General features: G+C 46.5%; 1 protein-coding gene across 2 annotated transcripts in view; it reads left to right on the plus strand.

The window, feature by feature from the left end:
• Positions 1–7,959, plus strand: part of THSD4 (thrombospondin type 1 domain containing 4) — a 665,075-nt gene extending 657,116 nt beyond the window's left edge. For both annotated transcript variants that reach the window (XM_034939056.4, XM_034939057.3), the window contains one exon: positions 1,792–7,959. In XM_034939056.4, the coding sequence (XP_034794947.1) occupies positions 1,792–1,934 (143 nt within the window). In that variant the 3' untranslated portion in view covers positions 1,935–7,959. The remainder of the gene's footprint in view (positions 1–1,791) is intronic.
• The last annotated feature ends 10,720 nt before the right edge of the window (positions 7,960–18,679 follow it).

Below are 18,679 nucleotides of genomic sequence, written 5' to 3' on the forward strand. Positions count from 1 at the left end.
AGTGGCTCACGCCTGTAATCTCAGCACTTCAGGAGGCCGAGGCAGGCAGATCACTTGAGCTGGAGTGGGAGACCAGCCTGGGCAACATGGTGAAACCCTATCTCTACTAAAAATACGAAAAAAATTAGCCAAGTGTGGCAGCATGTGCCTGTAATCCCAGCTACTCGGGAGGCTGAGGCAGGAGAAAGGCTTGGACCCGGGAGGCAGAGATTGCAATGAGCTGAGATAGAGCCACTGCATTCCAGCCTGGGTGATACAGCGAGACTCCGTCTCAAAAAAAATAAAATAAATAAAATAAAATAAATAGAAGTTTATATGGAAGAGCAAGAGCAAGGAACCAAGAAGAGCCAAGGCTGTTTTGATGATTAACCATGTTGAGGGACTTTTCCTACCACATATCAAGGCATATTGGCACAAGGATGGATAAAAAAAGCAAGGAGAGCAGAATAGGCCAGAAATACGCATATAAAGGATGTGTGATATATGATGGAGGTCATATTATGAAGCTGTGGGGAAAAGATGAACAATTCAAGAAATGGTCATGAGACAATTGTTTATCCATATACAAAGAAAAAAGCAAGAAAACTGAACTCCCTCCTCTCATCCTACACATACCATACACTCCACAAACCCTAATTCCTGGTGGATTAGTCAAATGAATGTGAAAATAACATTTTAAAACTTTTAGAAGAGAACAGGGAAATTTATATTTTATTTCAGAGTACAGAAGGGTTTTTTAAATGAAACCAACAATTCCAAACCACAAAGGAAAACATATTATAATATCAATTACATTAAAATTAAAAATCTCTGTTTATCAAACAACACCAGAAGCAAAGTGATCAGAAAAGCCACAGGCTGAAGAAGATATTTGCAGCACATATAACCTAACTCACACAGGATCAGATCCATTAGATATAAAGAATTTTCGTGAATCATTTTTTAAAGTTAACTAAATCAGAAAATGAGCAAAAGATCAGAAAAGCAATTCACAGAAAAGGAAGCTTGAATGGCAAATATACATGATATGTTCAGCCTCACATGGGAATCATTTCACATTCACTAGCTCAGCAAAAACTAAAACATATGGCAAAAAGAGAATTCTTCTGTTTCACTGACAGGAACATAAACAGTTATACCGACTTTGGAGAGCAAACTGACTGTATCTAGCAAAGTTGGATATACCTTATGACCCAGCAAGGCCCAGGCAGAGGATGGTAACAAAACTACTTAAAAGCATTGTTTGCACTAGAAAAAAAAATTGGATTCATGTCCAACTTAAATGTCCATCAATAGAAAATGATTAAATTGTGGATTAAATTGTGGAAAATTCAATAATGAAAATATAGCATTCATCAAATATGAATGAATCGCACAAATTCAATGTCGAGCAAGTTGCCAAGGAGCTTATACAATATGTATCTTTTATGTTTAAATGTCACAGAGTGGTAAGGGATTCCCTCACATAGAGTTTAAGTGTAAAGAAATGTTTGGGGATAAGAAACGCCAAATTTGGAACTTCTGATTCCCTCTGGAGTGACGAGGATGAAGGAGGAAGTGATCAGAGAGAAGTGAGGACGCAGATGAGTAACTTATTCTCTATACCTATTTCCCTTATCGTGTTTAAAAGAAAGAGAAAAACCTGTGAGCCCTTGGCACCCATTCACACCCCACAATGGTGATAAACAGCAGCGCAGGAGTTAAAGCCACAGCCACCGCCCTTTCTCTTCCCACTGGTCCAGGCTGCCTCTTGTGCTCAGGGAGTCTTCTGTTCGTTCTCTTTTGCTGCAGATGAAAACTGCAAGGACAAGTACTACAACTGCAACGTGGTGGTCCAGGCAAGACTCTGTGTCTACAACTACTACAAGACCGCCTGCTGTGCCTCCTGCACCCGTGTGGCCAACAGGCAGACGGGCTTCCTGGGGAGCAGATAACACTCCTGCACCCCCATCAGTAGGGCAGCATCACTGCCTTCCCGGGGGCTTCAGCAGTGCACCTGGCTGGCTGCTGCTCCACCACGGGCCCCCTGGCCCAGGCGCTGCCAACCAACTTAGTCACCACCCCTGCCTCCGGTGAATGCACCCCGTGGTACCCAGGGGCTTTTTACACAGAATGTTTGAAAGCCACAGTCGGTCCTTTAAGCATCACCATGTACTGATGATCCCCTCCTTGGACCTGGCATCTGCTAATGGTGCCCTTTGAAAGTCAAGCAGTGGGAAGTACATGGAGCTCTCAGCCCTGCTCCCATCTGGCACCTTCAAGTCAGCAGATGGGCCACTGACTGAGCGCTGCCCCGTCCCTGGTGCTACTGGCCTTTCTAAACTTAGCACCCTGGAGAGTCCAAGGAGGCAGTGCCCCCAACCCAGCGCCCCACTAAGCCTTGCTGACACGCGTGCATCCCTCTGTGACCTCAGCCCAGATGTGCCTGTTTTCATTCTCAAAGACATTAGACTGTTTTCCTGCCCTATGACACAGATAGCTCACATGAATATTGTGCTTTATTTAGCAGGTGTACTCACAGATACTAGCTCCTTAGCAGCTCACAACATCCCAGAATGGGAGGCAGGGGGTGACTCATTATCCCCATTTTACTGACAGGGAAACTGAGGCTCAACTTAGGTAATGGGCCTGCCAGGTATATTCACCCATCCAGTGGAAGAGCTGAGTCCCCGCCCCAGTCATCTACCAGTATCCAGCCTGGGGCCTGTCCTTAGATGTGAAAGGTGCTGCTTCATTTCTGACCAAGAGACTGAGAAGTTTCCCAGAATGCAAACAAAGCCCAGGCCCCTGAAGTCTTTCCGGTCAAGCCTTTATCCCAGCACTCAGTTGTTTTGGATGTCTGTTCCTACTTGCCCTTACCCCCAAAGTTACAGATCCTAGTTACAGGACTCTGCCAGCTTTGTTAAACTGTCCGTGAGACAAGAAAGCCATTGGGGGAACCAGGTGATTGCCTGAAATTCTGACTCCATTCCAAGTGCTGTTCCTCCCAGGAAATCAAAGGCCAGGGTCCTTATGGCCGTGGAGCCTTCCCGACCACAGAGCCAACTTGTGAAGCACACAGCTCTGCAGCCTGGGCTCTGCCCTGCCTCAGCCGCCTCCCCCACGCTCTTCACCACGCCCCTGGAGAGTCCGGCCAACCTGTCCCAGCCAAAACACTGCTGTATTGGAAAAAGTCTCTTTCTGGTCTTTCTGGTTTTGTTTATGAATTTCCCTCTGTGGCCACAAATTCCTCCCCTCCCCCATGACTCACAGTCCATATGGCCCACCCCCAGACTTGAGCACCAAGATCTGCATTAATGCAGTTGGCCTGCGACAAGGAGCTGTGGACCCTTCCCCATCTCTTCCAATTCACTTTCCCCAACTATCCAGTTCCAGAGGCCGCAGGCCTGGAAGGATGCAGTGCATATTGAAAGGTGGACCCTCCGAAAACAGTTAAGAGGAATATATGTATGTTTTACCCATTAAGAAATAATGGCAAGCTAAACAAATGTTAAACTTACAGAAAATTTGTCTTATGGTCCTGAGCATATTTCCCTTTTAAAGCAAGCCTGGATTCTTAGCAAAGTGTTTCCCCCATTTGCTCTTTCAGCTGACAAATCTGCCACTGTGATGATGGTTTGCAGCTTTTGGAAGCAGTATGGCAACCTGGCCTGACACGCTCTTTAGGCTTCCACTAACCTGGGGCTTTCAGAAATTCTCTTTGGCCTTTCTGTGAGTAGCTTTCCAGCTTCTCTTCTAGGGAGCCCCAGGCATCATTTCCCAAAAGCATCCCCATCTCCTGATTCTCTTGGAACTCCTACAGATAAGCATCCTGGCAGAGGCCCAGGCTCCCAAACCAACAAAGTGAAAAGAGACCAGAGAGGCCAAGCATATTGACTGGTGCTGTTCAGGGCCTGCTCTTTTCCACTCACCACTTGTTTTGCTGCTTGTCACGAGGAGAGTTGTTCCTGTATGTGGCTGCTCTCAGATCTTGCCAAGCAAGCCAGTCATTTGAAGAGGTTTTCTTTTCATGCTGGAGGGCAGGCTAAGATCAATGAGTGGAAGAGAGAAAGGCTGTTTTAGCTCAAGTTAAAGGAACACCTTCTAGCCATCAAAGCCGCCCAACAGAGGCAAGGGCCACCACACATGAGAGAGCGCTCTGTCCTTAAAGGGAATTCTCTGTTGAGTGGGAGGTGAACACCCTGGTTCTTCCAACTCAGGAATTCTCGTGGCTGGGCTGGGTCAGTGATGGCTTTGTCTCTTTATGTCTAAAGTGCCCTATGGCTGCTGAAGGTTACCTAACCATTCTTTAAAAGGAGAATGACCCTCCATGGGAATGGCCAGCCTGCCAACTGTGCAATTGAAGAAGACCCGATGGATCAACCCCATGTCTCCCTTGGGGAGAAAGTGCATAAACCAGGGGTCTCTTTTTTTTTTTTTTTCAACAAACCATTGAGCTGTTCTTGGAGTTCATCTCTGGAGAGGTTATACATTATTAGAAGTTTGATTATTATTATAGTTTGATCAATTTATTTGTCTTAGAGATCCAATTTTTACTAATTCCCTAGTTTTTTATTTCGGCATCTGAATGTCTTTCTCCCTAGCACAGTGCATACAATCAGGGCCTTGGGTATTTCCAGTGATAACTTTCCTTGGAGAGGATCTAAGAAAAGCCCAGATTTCGGTAGCCATCTCCCTCCAAATATGTCTCTTTCTGCTTTCTTAGTGCCCATTATTTCCCCTTCTCCTTTCTTCTGTCACTGCCATCTCCTTCTTGGTCTTCCCATTGTTCCTTAACTGGCCGTAATGTGGAATTGATATTTACATTTTGATACTGGTTTTTTTCTTGGCCTGTGTACGGGATTGCCTCATTTCCTGCTCTGAATTTTAAAATTAGATATTAAAGCTGTCATATGGTTTCCTCACAAAAGTCAACAAAGTCCAAACAAAAATAGTTTGCCGTTTTACTTTCATCCATTGAAAAAGGAAATTGTGCCTCTTGCAGCCTAGGTGAAGGACATTTAGTACTATCGATTCTTTCCACCCTCACGATGACTTGCGGTTCTCTCTGTAGAAAAGGGATGGCCTAAGAAATACAACTAAAAAAACAAACAAAAAACACCAAAAGAAAAAAAAAAGCCATTTAAAGCCAGCCACTAGAGGGAGTCAGTTCAGTTCCGTAAAGGTATGCTCAGTGCCCGCTGCCTGCAAGCTGTTGGGGACCCCAGGGAGGGCAAGGCAGCCTGTCCCCGCCCCCAGGGAGCTAGAACATGACAAGAATTCTCAGCACTGTGCCTACCCGTCCCTTTACCTTACCTCTCTGGCCCAGAGTTCTTGGAGGGTTTTTTCTTTATTTTCTTACGTACTCATCTACTTATTCTTAAAGTATTTAGCATTCAACACTCTTTTTGCTTTAAAAAGAATGGCCTTACAAAGGGACAGAAAAGAGAAGACACGAGCTTGGTGTATTTTCATCAAGTTATGTGGCAGAGAAATCCAGATATTACCAGGACCTGTCTAAACAAATGTTGTGGGTTTTCTTTTCATTCGGATAGCCACTTTATAGTTGGAATATCCATTTTCTAATGATATAATATATAAGTGGAAGACATAAATATAAGCGGTAAAAAGAAACATGACTTCCCTTAAAACAGGCTGGATAATCTATATCAGCCTTGTGGGTGGAGACTAGTATTTGATCCTTGCCATATAAAACATTTTAATATGGTTTACATGGGAAAATATCGATGGCTTCCTCACAAAATGTATGGGTGACGTGAAGTTGAAGAGCCAATGGCTTGGGTGACACGTGCTGGATCCAAAAAGATCAGGGAGACTAGAATAAAACTTGGATGTTAAAAATTCACCAGGAATCCACATAAAGTACTATATTTGGACTAAAATGAAAAACTAAATACAAGGTGGGAGAGAGGCAAGAATTTCAGTTGACTAAGCTCAGTGTGAGTCAAAGTGGGATGGAACCATGCAAAAACAAAACCCACAGACATGCAGGCTACGTGAGGAGAAAACAGTGGTGAGGATCACATCACATTGTGTTTGCATTTGCCGGAACCATACTTTAAGAAGAAAACCGATCATCTATAACATCAGTTTATCAATGCCCCGTCCTGATGAAGGGTGCAGACTCTCAGAAACAGCAGGAAGGACTTCATGAGAACCCTCAGGCTGGAGAAGGGACTAGGGCACAAGGAGAGCTCTCCTAGGACCAGGACCAAGAAGCTACAGGCAGGCACAGTTTAGCTCCTGCAGAGACCCAGCTTTTCACAAGTTGGAGCCTTCCAGAGATAGAGGGACTGTGGTAGGTGGTGACCCACCCATCACTGGAGGTGGAAGCAGAGGCCGTTTGCCAGGGATGCTGGAGAGGGGATTCAAGCATCTGGCTGGGCAACGTGATGCTCAGGGCCGTCTCCACTCGGGGCTTAGGGGAGTCTGTAAGTAGAAGAGCTTTACGTGATTTGTTTGGTGGGGGAAGGCAAGTACACAGCTATGCACTTTCCGTTTCTGACTTTTGCCACCCTGTCAGCCATGGGGAGCCCACTGTGGGACTGAAACCCTGAGCTGAATGCGGCCTCATGTCTCAGAGAAACACTGGCAAGTTGGTCAGAGCCGCCGTCTGCATCGAGGAGTAGCTGAGCGGCAGGATGGGGGACTGCCTGCCCAGGGTCTCTCACCGTGGTGTAAGCAGAGCCATGGCTTGCCTAGGACCCTGTAGATACCATCACTCTTTCTCAGCTCGACTGGAGTTTCTGCACCTTTGCAGGGGCAAAGTAACTCCCTGCACCCTGAACTACCCCCCATTCCTGTTCATTTCAGCAGATAATGATGGAGGGGGGGTGTCCATCGTGCTGAGGGTGTGACCACAAGAGGGTGAAAACTTCCAGCCAACTTTCTCAGTCCTTTTTCACTTGCGAGAGGGAAGCCACCTGCTATACAAACTAACACCCCCTGCCTTGACCCCTTCCCCACGACTCAGTTGACAGAAGGATATACTTTGTTATAACTTATTATTTTGTTCTCTGTAAATACAAGATGTTTATAGGAAATATGTATTCTGAACTCTATCTGCAGAATGAGTCACTACACCAAAATAGTTCTATTATTTAGAATGTGTTAATTTTAAAGGGACCTGATAGGTATTTATTTACATATGCGATCCACATTTGTGTGAAAGCATGTGATCATACTAACCCAGCCTCCTGGAATGTCGCTGTACGATGATTGATGTCTTTTTCTCAGTCCATAGTTACAATTGTTTAGTATGCTAATCAGTCCAGTTCCCTGAGGTTTAAGATCAAATATAAATTACTCAGCTTTTCGACTCATTCAGGTAGCATTGTACCTGAACCTGATTGCTACTTTTTCATCTTAAATATTATATTTCCTCATCTAATCTACCTTCCCCTCATCCACAGACATTTGGAGAAGGAAATGGGAGGGTGTCTGTTATCCCTTTCTCTTTGCTTTGTCCCTGTTGTTAGACTGGCAGCGTCAGTTGCTTGGCGGGCTTGGTTAGAGCCGTGGATGAGGCAGGTGGCTGGCGGGGACAGGGAGAGGCTGAGAGGGAAGTGGTGGCATTTACTGCTCTGACACTTCCACTGTCCCTGCTGGGGATGCTGGGGCCAAGGCCTGTGGGGCCTGAGAACTGCACAGCCAGGAGCAAGGAACCCACTAAATACTCCGTCACCTCCATGTCCCCCCTACAGTGTTAAATTATTACATAAGCAGGTGAAAGGTAGAAGGCGAATTATGTGAGTAAATATGGTCTGTTTTCTCTTCAGCAAAAATAACTATTTTTGTGTGTGACTAATTTATTTTTATTATTGTAAAGATACAATAAACCGGTTGAAATATCTGCTTTTTTGACAAGTTTGTGCTTTCTCTGGCCTTATTCGCGTTCTGTTCTCCTGCAAATAGCGCCCTCTAAAAAGAAGAGTCAGACAATAAACTGGTTGAAATATCTGCTTTGTTGACAAGCGTGTGCTTTCTCTGGCCTTATTCACGTTCTGTTCTCCTACGAATAGCCCCCTCTAAAAATAAAACTCAGACCCTTGAGAGGTCAGCCGCTTGTAGACGTTGGCTTTGGGTGCTTGAGGTGGAGCCGGGCCAGTTAGAGAATGAGACACGCCTTAGAAAGAACATGAGCCCACCCGTCCTATGTTAGGCTGCATTAGACTCACCTGAGAAGCTTAAAGTGAAGTCGTCAGGCGTGTGCACCGCGCCCAGGATGCAATCTCACATGAATTTCTTTATGTCTCCCCCAGGGAATTGTGCAGAATAGGTTGGCACCCACTCTGCTGGTTTGGTGGGGCTCCATCTCTAACTTGAATTAATCTTCTTCCAGCTCCCTCTAGCTAACTTCACTTGGGGCTTGATTTTAGCAAAGTGTTCGACAAAATCTTTCAGGCGATCTTGGTGCAAAATAAAGTGAAACGTGACTGAGATGGTGATGCCAGTTGAAGTCCACCCTGGCCTAGAGAGCAGTCTCTAGCGAAGCCTGCAAGCTCTGCTACAGACTCCGTCCTGGACAGCATGTCGTCAGTAACTCAGAAACCAGCTCTATGCCTAAAATGCTATCGCCCACCCTTCCCATCCACCTTTTTGCCTGGAAAAACCTCCATTTATTCTTTTTTTATTGTGGTAAAATCCACTTTACATAAAATTCACTATTTTGACTTTTTTTTTCTTTTTTTTTTTTTGACAGAGTCTCACTCTGTAGCCCAAGCTGGAGTGCAGTGGCGTGATCTTGGCTCACTGCAACCTCTGCCCCCGGGGCTCAAGCGATTCTGGTGCCTCAGCCTCCCAAGTAGCTGGGACTACAGGTGTGCCCCACCATGCCCAGCTAATGTTTTGTATTTTAGTAGAGACAGGGTTTCACCATGTTACCCGGGGTGGTCTCAAATTCCTGAGCTCAAGCAATCCGCCCCCCTCAGCCTCCCAAAGTGCTGGGATTACAGGCGTGAGCCACTGCGCCTGGCCTCCATTTTAACCATTTCCAAATGTACAACTCACTAGTATTTAAAGCAACCACAGTGTTGGGCAACCATCACCCCAAAATTCCATTTATTCTTCAACAGTTCAATACAGGAGTCCACCAGGCGCCGGCCACTCTGCTGAGCACACTTACATGAGCTCATTTCGTCTTCACAGCAAACCTATGAAGTTCAAATATTGTTTCCTCCTACAGATGAGAATATTGAGACTTGGAGAGGTTTGGTACCCCAGCTGATACTTGGTGGTGCTAGGATGCCACAGTCCTCTTCCCCTAGAGGCTGAGGCTTGTCTCTTTGCTGCCTCCATCTCCCCAGGGCCTGGCACGTTATATGGTTCCAGCCTATACTAGTTCCAACCTCTTTCTCCACATCAGTTTCAGTCACTGGGCAACAATTGCACAAGGACTGGTTGAAAAAGTCCAGTGCTGCCCATCCTACCCGGGCTCAGTGTGACCAATGTGATCTGAGGCGGCTTCTGGAGGAGTGCACCCCCCACCAGGGGGAGGCAGTGAGCCTGCTCTGCGCGAGGGGCAGACCCAGGCTGGGACCCTCTGCCTCCAGTTCCGGGGACCACATGTCATAAGGTTTATTGACTGTCTGGAAAAAGCCCAGAGGATGGTAGGATGGTGACCAGGATGGAGGGGTTCTGGAAGGAGGGCTGTCTTCAACCTTCAGACAATTTAAAGTACTGTCAGGGACAGATGACAAGAACCCGGACTCCTCCAGCAGACCAGGGCAGGGATGTGACTGGGAGTCAGACTTGGTTCAAAATGAGACGTTTCCAGTAATCAGAGAGGCTGAACAATGGGAAAAGACACTTTAAGAGACAGGGCCAGGGGCAGTGGCTCATGCCTGTAATCCCAGCACTTTGGGAGGCCGAGGTGGGCAGATCACTCATGAGTTCGAAACTAGCCTCAGCAACATAGCAAAATTCCATCTCTACAAAAATACAAAAACTTAGCTGGGTATGGTGGTGCACACCTGTAATCCCGGCTACTCAGCAGGCAGAGGTGGGAGGATCACTTGAGCCTGGGTGGCAGAGGTTACAGTGAGCTGAGATCGAGCCACTGCTGTCCAGCCTGGGTGACAGAGTGAGATCCTGTCTCAAAAAAAAAAGAGAGTGAGTGAGACCCCCAAAAAAGTGATCAGGAACATTTTAGGAGAGGGAAAATTTGAATATGGGCTGTATTTAAGATGACATCATTGGCCGGACACAGTGGCTCACGCCTGTAATCCCAGCACTTTGGGAGGCCAAGGTGGGTGGATTGCTTGAGCCCGGGAGTTCGAGACCAGCCTGGGCAACATGGCAAAACCCTGTCTCTACTAAAAACACAAAAATTAGCTGGACCTGGTGGCGGACACCTGTAATCCCAGCTATTCTGGAGGCTGAGGCACGAGAATCACTTGAACCTGGGAGGTGGAGGTTGCAGTGAGCCCAGATCATGCCACTACACTCCAGCCTGGTCGACAGAACAAGACTCTGTCTCAAAAAAAAAAAAAATGACATTGTTGAATCTGTGTAAAGCTTCTTGGACGTGAGGATGGTGTTTGGCCAAACAGGAGTACATGTTCCTCCAGTACTTAGCCAGGAAGGTCATGATCTGCTGTTTACCTTCTAATGGGTCACTAAAAGTGTGTGCGTGTGTGTGTGCACGCACATGCACATGTGTGTATGGAGAAAGCATGCACACAGATAAGGTAAGGTGTATTTTGGTGACTATTAGTGAAGGGTATGTGGTGTCCATTACACTACTTATCTGAGGTTTGAAATTTCCTAAAATAGAAAGTTGTGGGTGGCAGAAATAAAGTACAAAAAGGGGATGGGGAGAAAGAGAACTAACTTTTTTTGCTGTGTTTTTCAGATTTACCTAATAAGAATTAACTGGGGTGCTCATTCAACCTTGAAGGTAAGCAAGGTAAATTATGTGCACAAACAAATGTTTTTAATTGTTTGAATTTTTTTCAATGAATCATTTATCAATTATGGTTTAAGAAGAATGGCTAGCTGGGCATGGTAGCTCATACCCATAAAGAATCCCAGCACTTTAGGAGGCTGAAGGGGGAGGATCACTTGAGCCCAGGAGCTTGAGACCAGCCTGGGCAACATAGTGAGACCCTATATCTTAAAAAAAATGAAATAACAATTAGCCAGGCGAAGTGGTGCATTCCTGTAGCCCCAGCTACTCAGGAGGCAGTTCAAGGCTGCAGTGAGCTCTGATTGCACCACTGCACTCCAGGCTGCGTGACAAAGCAAGACCCTGTAGAAGAAGATGAGGAAAGGAGGAAAGGAAGAAAAGAAGTAGAAGGAGAAGAAAGATGAAAGAAAGAAGAAGGAGGAGGGGAGGAGGAGGGGGGAGGAGGGAGAGGAGGGGCAGGAAGAGGGGAGGAGGAGGAGGGGAGGAGGGTGAGGAGGAGGACGGACAGGAGGAGGAGGAAGGGGAGGAGGAGTGGGGAAGGAGGAGGGGGGACGAAGAGGAGGAGGAGAAGAGGAGGAGGAATGGTCAATACTTAGTAGACTCAAGTGCAATTTAATAAGGCGCCTTACATCACTTGATCGGGAACAGTTTCCTTGGTCTCTCTGACCAAGAAAAGAGAGAGAAGCAGGTTTACAAAGTGCTAGGAAAGAAGACACAATATTAGAATGGGTTAACGAAGCAAAGAACAAGCCTTCCAAAAGTGGACAGTGGAGCCAGTGGAGGGGAGGGGAGGTCCCAGGAGAGGGGACAGGAATCTGTGTGGTGATCCTTGCCCTCATCAAGGCTGGGGAACCCGGACTGGGTGAGCACCACTGGATGTCAGGTATCGTCCAAGTCTCTACAGCACTTAGTTTTCATCTTCGCAACAACTCATGAAGCAAGCACTCTTGTGCGGCCATTTTATGGACAAATAAATTGAGGCCCAAAGAGAATAAGTAATGTGACCAAGCTATTAAGTGGGACAGTCTGACTTAGGTCTTCCTTATGCCTCACTGTCTAATGAAATCAACTGGAACTTCTTTTAAAAGTGATATGGGGGCCCTACTCCCAGATATTTTGATCTTCAGTTGATTGAGGGTGGGGACCAGGCATCGATGTTTTGAAACCTCTCCAGGGAATTGTAGCTAAGGCTGAAAACACTGAGAACAGTATGTCCCACTCTGATGTGCATGTGAATTGCCTGGGGATGTTGTTGAATTTCAGATTCTGATACAGTTAGTCTGGGGTGGGGCCCGAGTTCTAACATGCTCCCAGGTGATGCTGATGCTGCTGGTCCAAGGACTGCACTGAAAAGTGAGGCACCTCACCCTTCAGAATGCTGAGGGGTTTCCTATATTTACCGGGAAGATGAGCAGGTGACCTCTGAGTCATTTGCTTTCTTTATAAAACAGTCTTCTATGAAGTCTAGATGCTAGGTCTGAATCTACTAGTTCGCCTTTTGACCAATGACGCTTAGGGACTCTGAAGTGCTTTTAAGCCTCTGTGCTCCTGCATAGGTGATTTATTTGTTTTTACCAGATAATTGGTGTATTTAGGCACTCAGCTGTCCACACAAAGGAGAAACCTTGACTGCACTGACTTGGGGACTTGTTTTTGTTGGTGGGTTTTTTGTTTGTTTGTTTTTTGAGACAGAGTCTCACTCTGTCACCCAGGCTGGAGTGCAGTGGCACCATCTTGGCTCGGTGCAACCTCTGCCTCCCGGGTTCAAGCAATTCTTGTGCCTCAGCCTCCCAAGTAGCTGGGATTACAGGTGCATGCCACCATGCCCAGTTAATTTTTGTATTTTTAGTAGAGACGGAGTTTCACCATGTTGGCCAGGCTGGTCTTGAACTCCTAGCTTCAGGTGATCTGCCCGCCTCGGCCTCCCAAAGTGCTGAGATTACAGGCGTGAGCCACTGCACCTGGCCGGGAAGTCCTTCTACTAAAAATGCAAAAATTAGCCAGGCGTGGTGGCATGCCCCTGTAATCCCAGCTAGTCGGGAGGCTGAGGTAGGAGAATTGCATGAACCCAGGAGGCAGAGACTGCAGTGAGCCAATATTGCACCACTGCACTCCAGCCTGGGCGACAGAGCAAGACCTCATCTCAAAATATAAAAAAAGAAGTTCAGAGGGAGGCAGTTGTTGGATTAGGTCTGCAACTCAACAGCTTCAGGGCCAGCTTCTCTGCAGCTCTCTTGGCCTCTTCTTCATGGTTGCAAGCCAGCTTCTCCTGCTCCACCTATCACGTCCATCTTCAGGGAAGAAAGCAGGAAGGGCCATTGCAGCTGTGTATCTCCATTTACCAATAAACCAAATACATTCCCAGAGCCCCATCCTATGTCCCACAAACTTCTATTTACATCTTATTGGCCAAAGTGGGCTCCATGGCCATTTGTGGCTGCAGAGGAAGCTGGGAAGACAGAGAAGGGATTGTTATGCTTGGCTGTGACCAATTGGGGTTCCATTAGCAGAGAAGAAAGACAGGAAGGATGTGGGTGAGACAACCTGGGATGTCTGATTATTGCACCCTTACCAAGCAAAAGCTTCTAGGAAGGGACAACAAAAGTTCAAACGCCGCAGTGTCTGTTCATCTTTGACCCACTGAGGAACTACTGCTTAAAATGGGTTTAGGTCGTACATCCTCCCTTTATTCAGCAAATATTTATTGAGCACACACTCTGTGCCAAGCAATGTTTGGGGCAATGGAAATACATAAATCTCATGGAACTTACAAAATGCTGTGCAACCTAAAACACTTGCAGATAAGGAGACCTATTGCATCAGGCTTCTGGAGCGAACAGCCTATGAATGGACACCATATTTGGCTCTCCATTTGCTGAGAGCTGGAACGGGTGATGCTACAGATTTTATTTCTAACCAGATAGCTAGGGAACTTACACTTACCGCGCCTCCACATGATCGACCTCACCTTGCATACTCACAGCCACCTCAACAGCTGGGTGCTGCAGGTCTCTCTGCTTTACAGCAGGGAAAACAAAGCCTCAGCCGGGTGAGGGAACTTGCTCGTGATCATGCAGGTCTCAAGTGACTGGGGACTTTGAGCCCAAGTCTGCCTCATTTCAAAGCTTATGCTGGTTCCTCTGCATGCTGCGGCCTTTCTGAAACAATCACACGAAGCCATCACGTAGAAGACTGATGTAAACTTCAGCCAGAACTGACACCCTGAGCATGGGGCGTTCATCACAGCAGATACTGCTGATGATCATTGTGGCTTCGTGAATAAGAGCCTGGGGACACAAGGAAGGCTTCTCCTATGACACACGCACACACGCACAAACACACATGCACACACACGTACACATGCACACGTACACGCATTCATACACATGCACACACACATACACATACAAGCATGCACGCACGCACAAGCACTCATACACATGCATGCACACACACGCACTCATACACACATGCACTCATACACATGCACACTCATACACATACACACACACACAAACACAAACACTGTTGCCTGCAGGGAAAATGCTTCAGGAGCCACCTCTACTTCTACATCCCACTTTTATATGTGGATTCCAAAAATCTCTTCTAGGCCCAGGAACAGTCTTGTTTAAAGGCTGGCCAAGGAGGTGGGGGACAGAACCAGTGGGACCCAAAGAATCCAGTGTGCTGGAACTTGATGCCAATGTCAGCCTCAATGCTCTCACCCTGACAGCAGAAGTGGCGGCTTCTCCCTCCACCTGTGCCCGGACAGTGCCACCAGTCTAACTTCTGCCACCGTCCCTACCTGCAGCTCACCTGAGCCCAGAACCGTGCCCCCTGCACCCTCCCGACACACTCAGGTAATGCCCCCATTTGTGTTATCTCTTGCTCTATAACAAACAACCATTTTATTATTTCTCATGATTCACTGGGTCAGGAATGTGGTCGGGACACTGGTAATAGCTCATTCCTCCTCCACATGAAGTCCGCCGGGGCTGGGCCATCCAGGCTGGCTGGTTCACTCGCAGGTCTGATGATGATCAGGCTGAGATGATTGGAATGGTTTGCCAAGGGGGCCTCAGTTCTCTCTGCCGCCCTGTTCCCTGCTTCTTCCTCTCCATGTGGTCTCTTCACGAGGGTTTCTCTCGATGAAGAATAGGCAAGAGGAAGGGAGAGAGAGCTGCCAGATCTCTTAGGCCTGGGCTTAAGCACCCTTCCTGCATCTGGAACCCCTGGCACACTAACCTAGGGAAAGGCTCACACTTCTCACTCACTCCACTACCCGGCCCACCTCAGTGACCTCAAAGGGGTCTGCCGGGCCTGGGGATGGGCAGTCGTCCCTGTCCACTCCCTGTCCTGGAGGTACACTGGAAAGCCACAAATAGGCCTTTGTAGCGGCAAGAGGCAGCTGAGAAGCACCACGGCAATGTAGCCGTCACTCTTGGTGACTCCAGCTCTTTCCATCCTCGGCCCCTCCATCCAGATTTGGGTCCTGCAAGCTGATTCTCAAGTTTGGCCCCATTGATAAGAGCCAGAGGCATTGTTGTTTTCTTTTCTTTTCTTTTTTTTTTTTTTTTTTTTTTTGAGACAGTCTTGCTCTGTTGCCTAGGCTGGAGTGCAGTGGCATGATCTTGACTCACTGCAACCTCCACCTCCCAGATTCAAGCAATTCTCTTGCCTTAGCCTCCCAAGTAGCTGGGATTACAGGCACCTGCCACCACGCCCGGCTAAGTTGTGTATTTTTAGTACAGACAGGGTTTCACCATGTTGACCAAGCTGGTCTTGAACTCCTGACCTCAGGTGATTTGCCTGCCTTGGCCTCCCAAAGTGCTGGGATTACAGGCATGAGCCACCACATCCAGCCGGCATTGCTGTTTTCCTTGTGGCAATTTTAAGTCAAGACTGATTCAGGGTCTTCCTGTTGATATAAGGGTGTGAGGAAGATGGTGTGGCAGGTGCTATGAGAGGCTGACCTCATAAAAGTTGTATGAATCATTCAGACAACACTCCTGCCTTGTTATATTGGTCAAAGCCAACCATAGGCCTGCCCGCATTCAAGGGAAGGGATATGAGTCTACCTCAGCCTGCTCCTGACTCAGTTCTGTTTGCCTCAGAACTCAGCTACTCTCCCTTGGGATTCGCTGCATCTCAACTGCCTCTATCCTCCCCAGTCATGGTAATCATTCACTCACTCATTCAATCATTCAACAAATATTAATTGAGCATCTACCCTGTGCCTGATACTATGCTAGGCACTGAATATATAGCAGTAAACCAGGTGGCATAAGACTGTCCCCAGGGAGCTTCCATCCTAAAGAAGGAGACAGAAAATAAAGACAGAAATGAGGACACTCTACATGGTGTGTCAGGCGTGATATGTGGGCTCATACCTGTAATTCCAGCACTTTGGGAGGCCGAGGTGGGAGGATCGCTTGAGCCCAAGAGTTTGAGACTAGCCAGGACAACATAAGAAGACCTTGTCTCTATGAGAAAAAAAAAAATAGCCAGGCATGGTGGCACGTGCCTGTGGTCCCAGCTACTCGGGAAGCTGAGGTGGGAGGATTGCTTGAGACCAGGAGATGGAGGGTGCAGTGAGCTATGACCTTGCTACTGCACACCAGCCACTCCAGCCTGGATGAGATAGTGAGATGCTGTCTCAAAAACAAAAACAAAGCAAAGTAGAAAACATGGATAAGGAGTGGTAGAGACAGGGTTGGACCTGCAATTTGAAATAGATGGTTAGGGGGTGTGGAACAAGCCAGCCACATGGCTATCTGGATAAGGGTGTCCCTGTTAGGGCAGGGAAATGTGCGAAAGCCCTGAGCAGTGGGGCCTGTGCAGAGGGTTCAAGATGCGGGAGGACAAGGCGGAGCAGGGGAAGAGGTGTAGTCAGATGACGTGGGGCCCAGGGGAAAGACCTGGGGTTCACTCTGAGTGAGATTACCGGCCAGTAAGGGATTTGGGCAGAGGAGCAACAGGATTCGACTAAGGCCAGCAGTCTGATGTAAGCTGTGGATTCGTGCACCTGCTTTGTGTGTGAATCACCTATTTTCCTGGGTAAAACCATTAGCATTAGAGGCTAGAGCCGTGAAGCTGAGCATACCCTTTCACTTAATAATTCCATGCCTGGGAATTCAACCTGGAGAGAGAATTTAATAAAACAGTATTCTTCAGGAGTCTCAAGTTTTCAATAAGAAGTTTTTAAATTTTGTGTTTTTAACAATAACCTTTTAAAATAATGGTGAACATATATTCCACTGTCTGGTTGATTACTTATATCTCAATACCACATTTCATTCCAGCAGCAGTGTCAAGTAGTATTGCTTTAATTGCAACAAGCTGAGCTAATGTGGGAAGAATGCAGTAGAGTGGCACAGAAGAGTGGTGAGTTCATTGTTATTACCCTCCTAGCCCATGAGAACGCCCACCATCCGATGAGTTCCTATATCTATGCCATGAGGAGCAGTTGGGTTTCAGCACAGCATTCTCTATCTTTGCAAAGTTGTTGATTTTATCCCTGTGTTTTGAAGTTGTGCTTTGATTTAATTAGCAATTTCATTTTGATGGTATAGTTATATCAGTCATACCCCTTCTACTTAGTTTTATGTCCATAATATTATAATTAAACATTATTTAATTCAACATTGAAGGGCAGTGAAATAATTATTTTTTTTTCTTTTTTTCTTTTTAATTATTATACTTTAAGTTTTAGGGTACATGTGCACAATGTGCAGGTTAGTTACATATGTATACATGTGACATGCTGGTGCACTGCACCCACTAACTCGTCATCTAGCATTAGGTATATCTCCCAATGCTATCCCTCCCCCCTCCCTCAACCCCACAACAGTCCCCAGACTGTGATGTTCCCCCTCCTGTGTCCATGTGTTCCCATTGTTCAGTTCCCACCTATGAGTGAGAATATGCGGTGTTTGGTTTTTTGTTCTTGCGATAGTTTACTAAGAATGATGATTTCCAGTTTCGTCCATGTCCCTACAAAGGACATGAACTCATCCTTTTTTATGGCTGCATAGTATTCCATGGTGTATATGTGCCACATTTTCTTAATCCAGTCTATCATTGTTGGACATTTGGGTTGGTTCCAAGTCTTTGCTATTGTGAATAGTGCCGCAGTAAACATACGTGTACATGTGTCTTTATAGCAGCATGATTTATAGTCTTTTGGGTATATACCCAGTAATGGGATGGCTGGGTCAAATGGTATTTCTAGTTCTAGATCCCTGAGGAACCGCCACACTGACTTCCACAATGGTTGAACTAGTTTACAGTCCCACCAACAGTGTAAAAGTGTTCCTATTTCTCCACATCCTCTCCAGCACCTGTTGTTTCCTGACTTTTTAATGATTGCCATTCTAACTGGTGTGAGATGATATCTCATTGTGCTTTTGATTTGCATTTCTCTGATGGCCAGTGATGGTGAGCATTTTTTCATGTGTTTTTTGGCTGCATAAATGTCTTCTTTTGAGAAGTGTCTGTTCATGTCCTTCGCCCACTTTTTGATGGGGTTGTTTGTTTTTTTCTTGTAAATGTGTTTGAGTTCATTGTAGATTCTGGATATTAGCCCTTTGTCAGATGAGTAGGTTGCGAAAATTTTCTCCCATTTTGTGGGTTGCCTGTTCACTCTGATGGTAGTTTCTTTTGCTGTGCAGAAGCTCTTGAGTTTAATTAGATCCCATTTGTCAATTTTGGCTTTTGTTGCCATTGCTTTTGGTGTTTTAGACATGAAGTACTTGCCCATGCCTAAGTCCTGAA

Source organism: Pan paniscus, chromosome 16, assembly GCF_029289425.2.
Source record: "Pan paniscus chromosome 16, NHGRI_mPanPan1-v2.0_pri, whole genome shotgun sequence".
In the NCBI taxonomy this organism is placed as follows: Eukaryota; Metazoa; Chordata; class Mammalia; order Primates; family Hominidae; genus Pan; species Pan paniscus.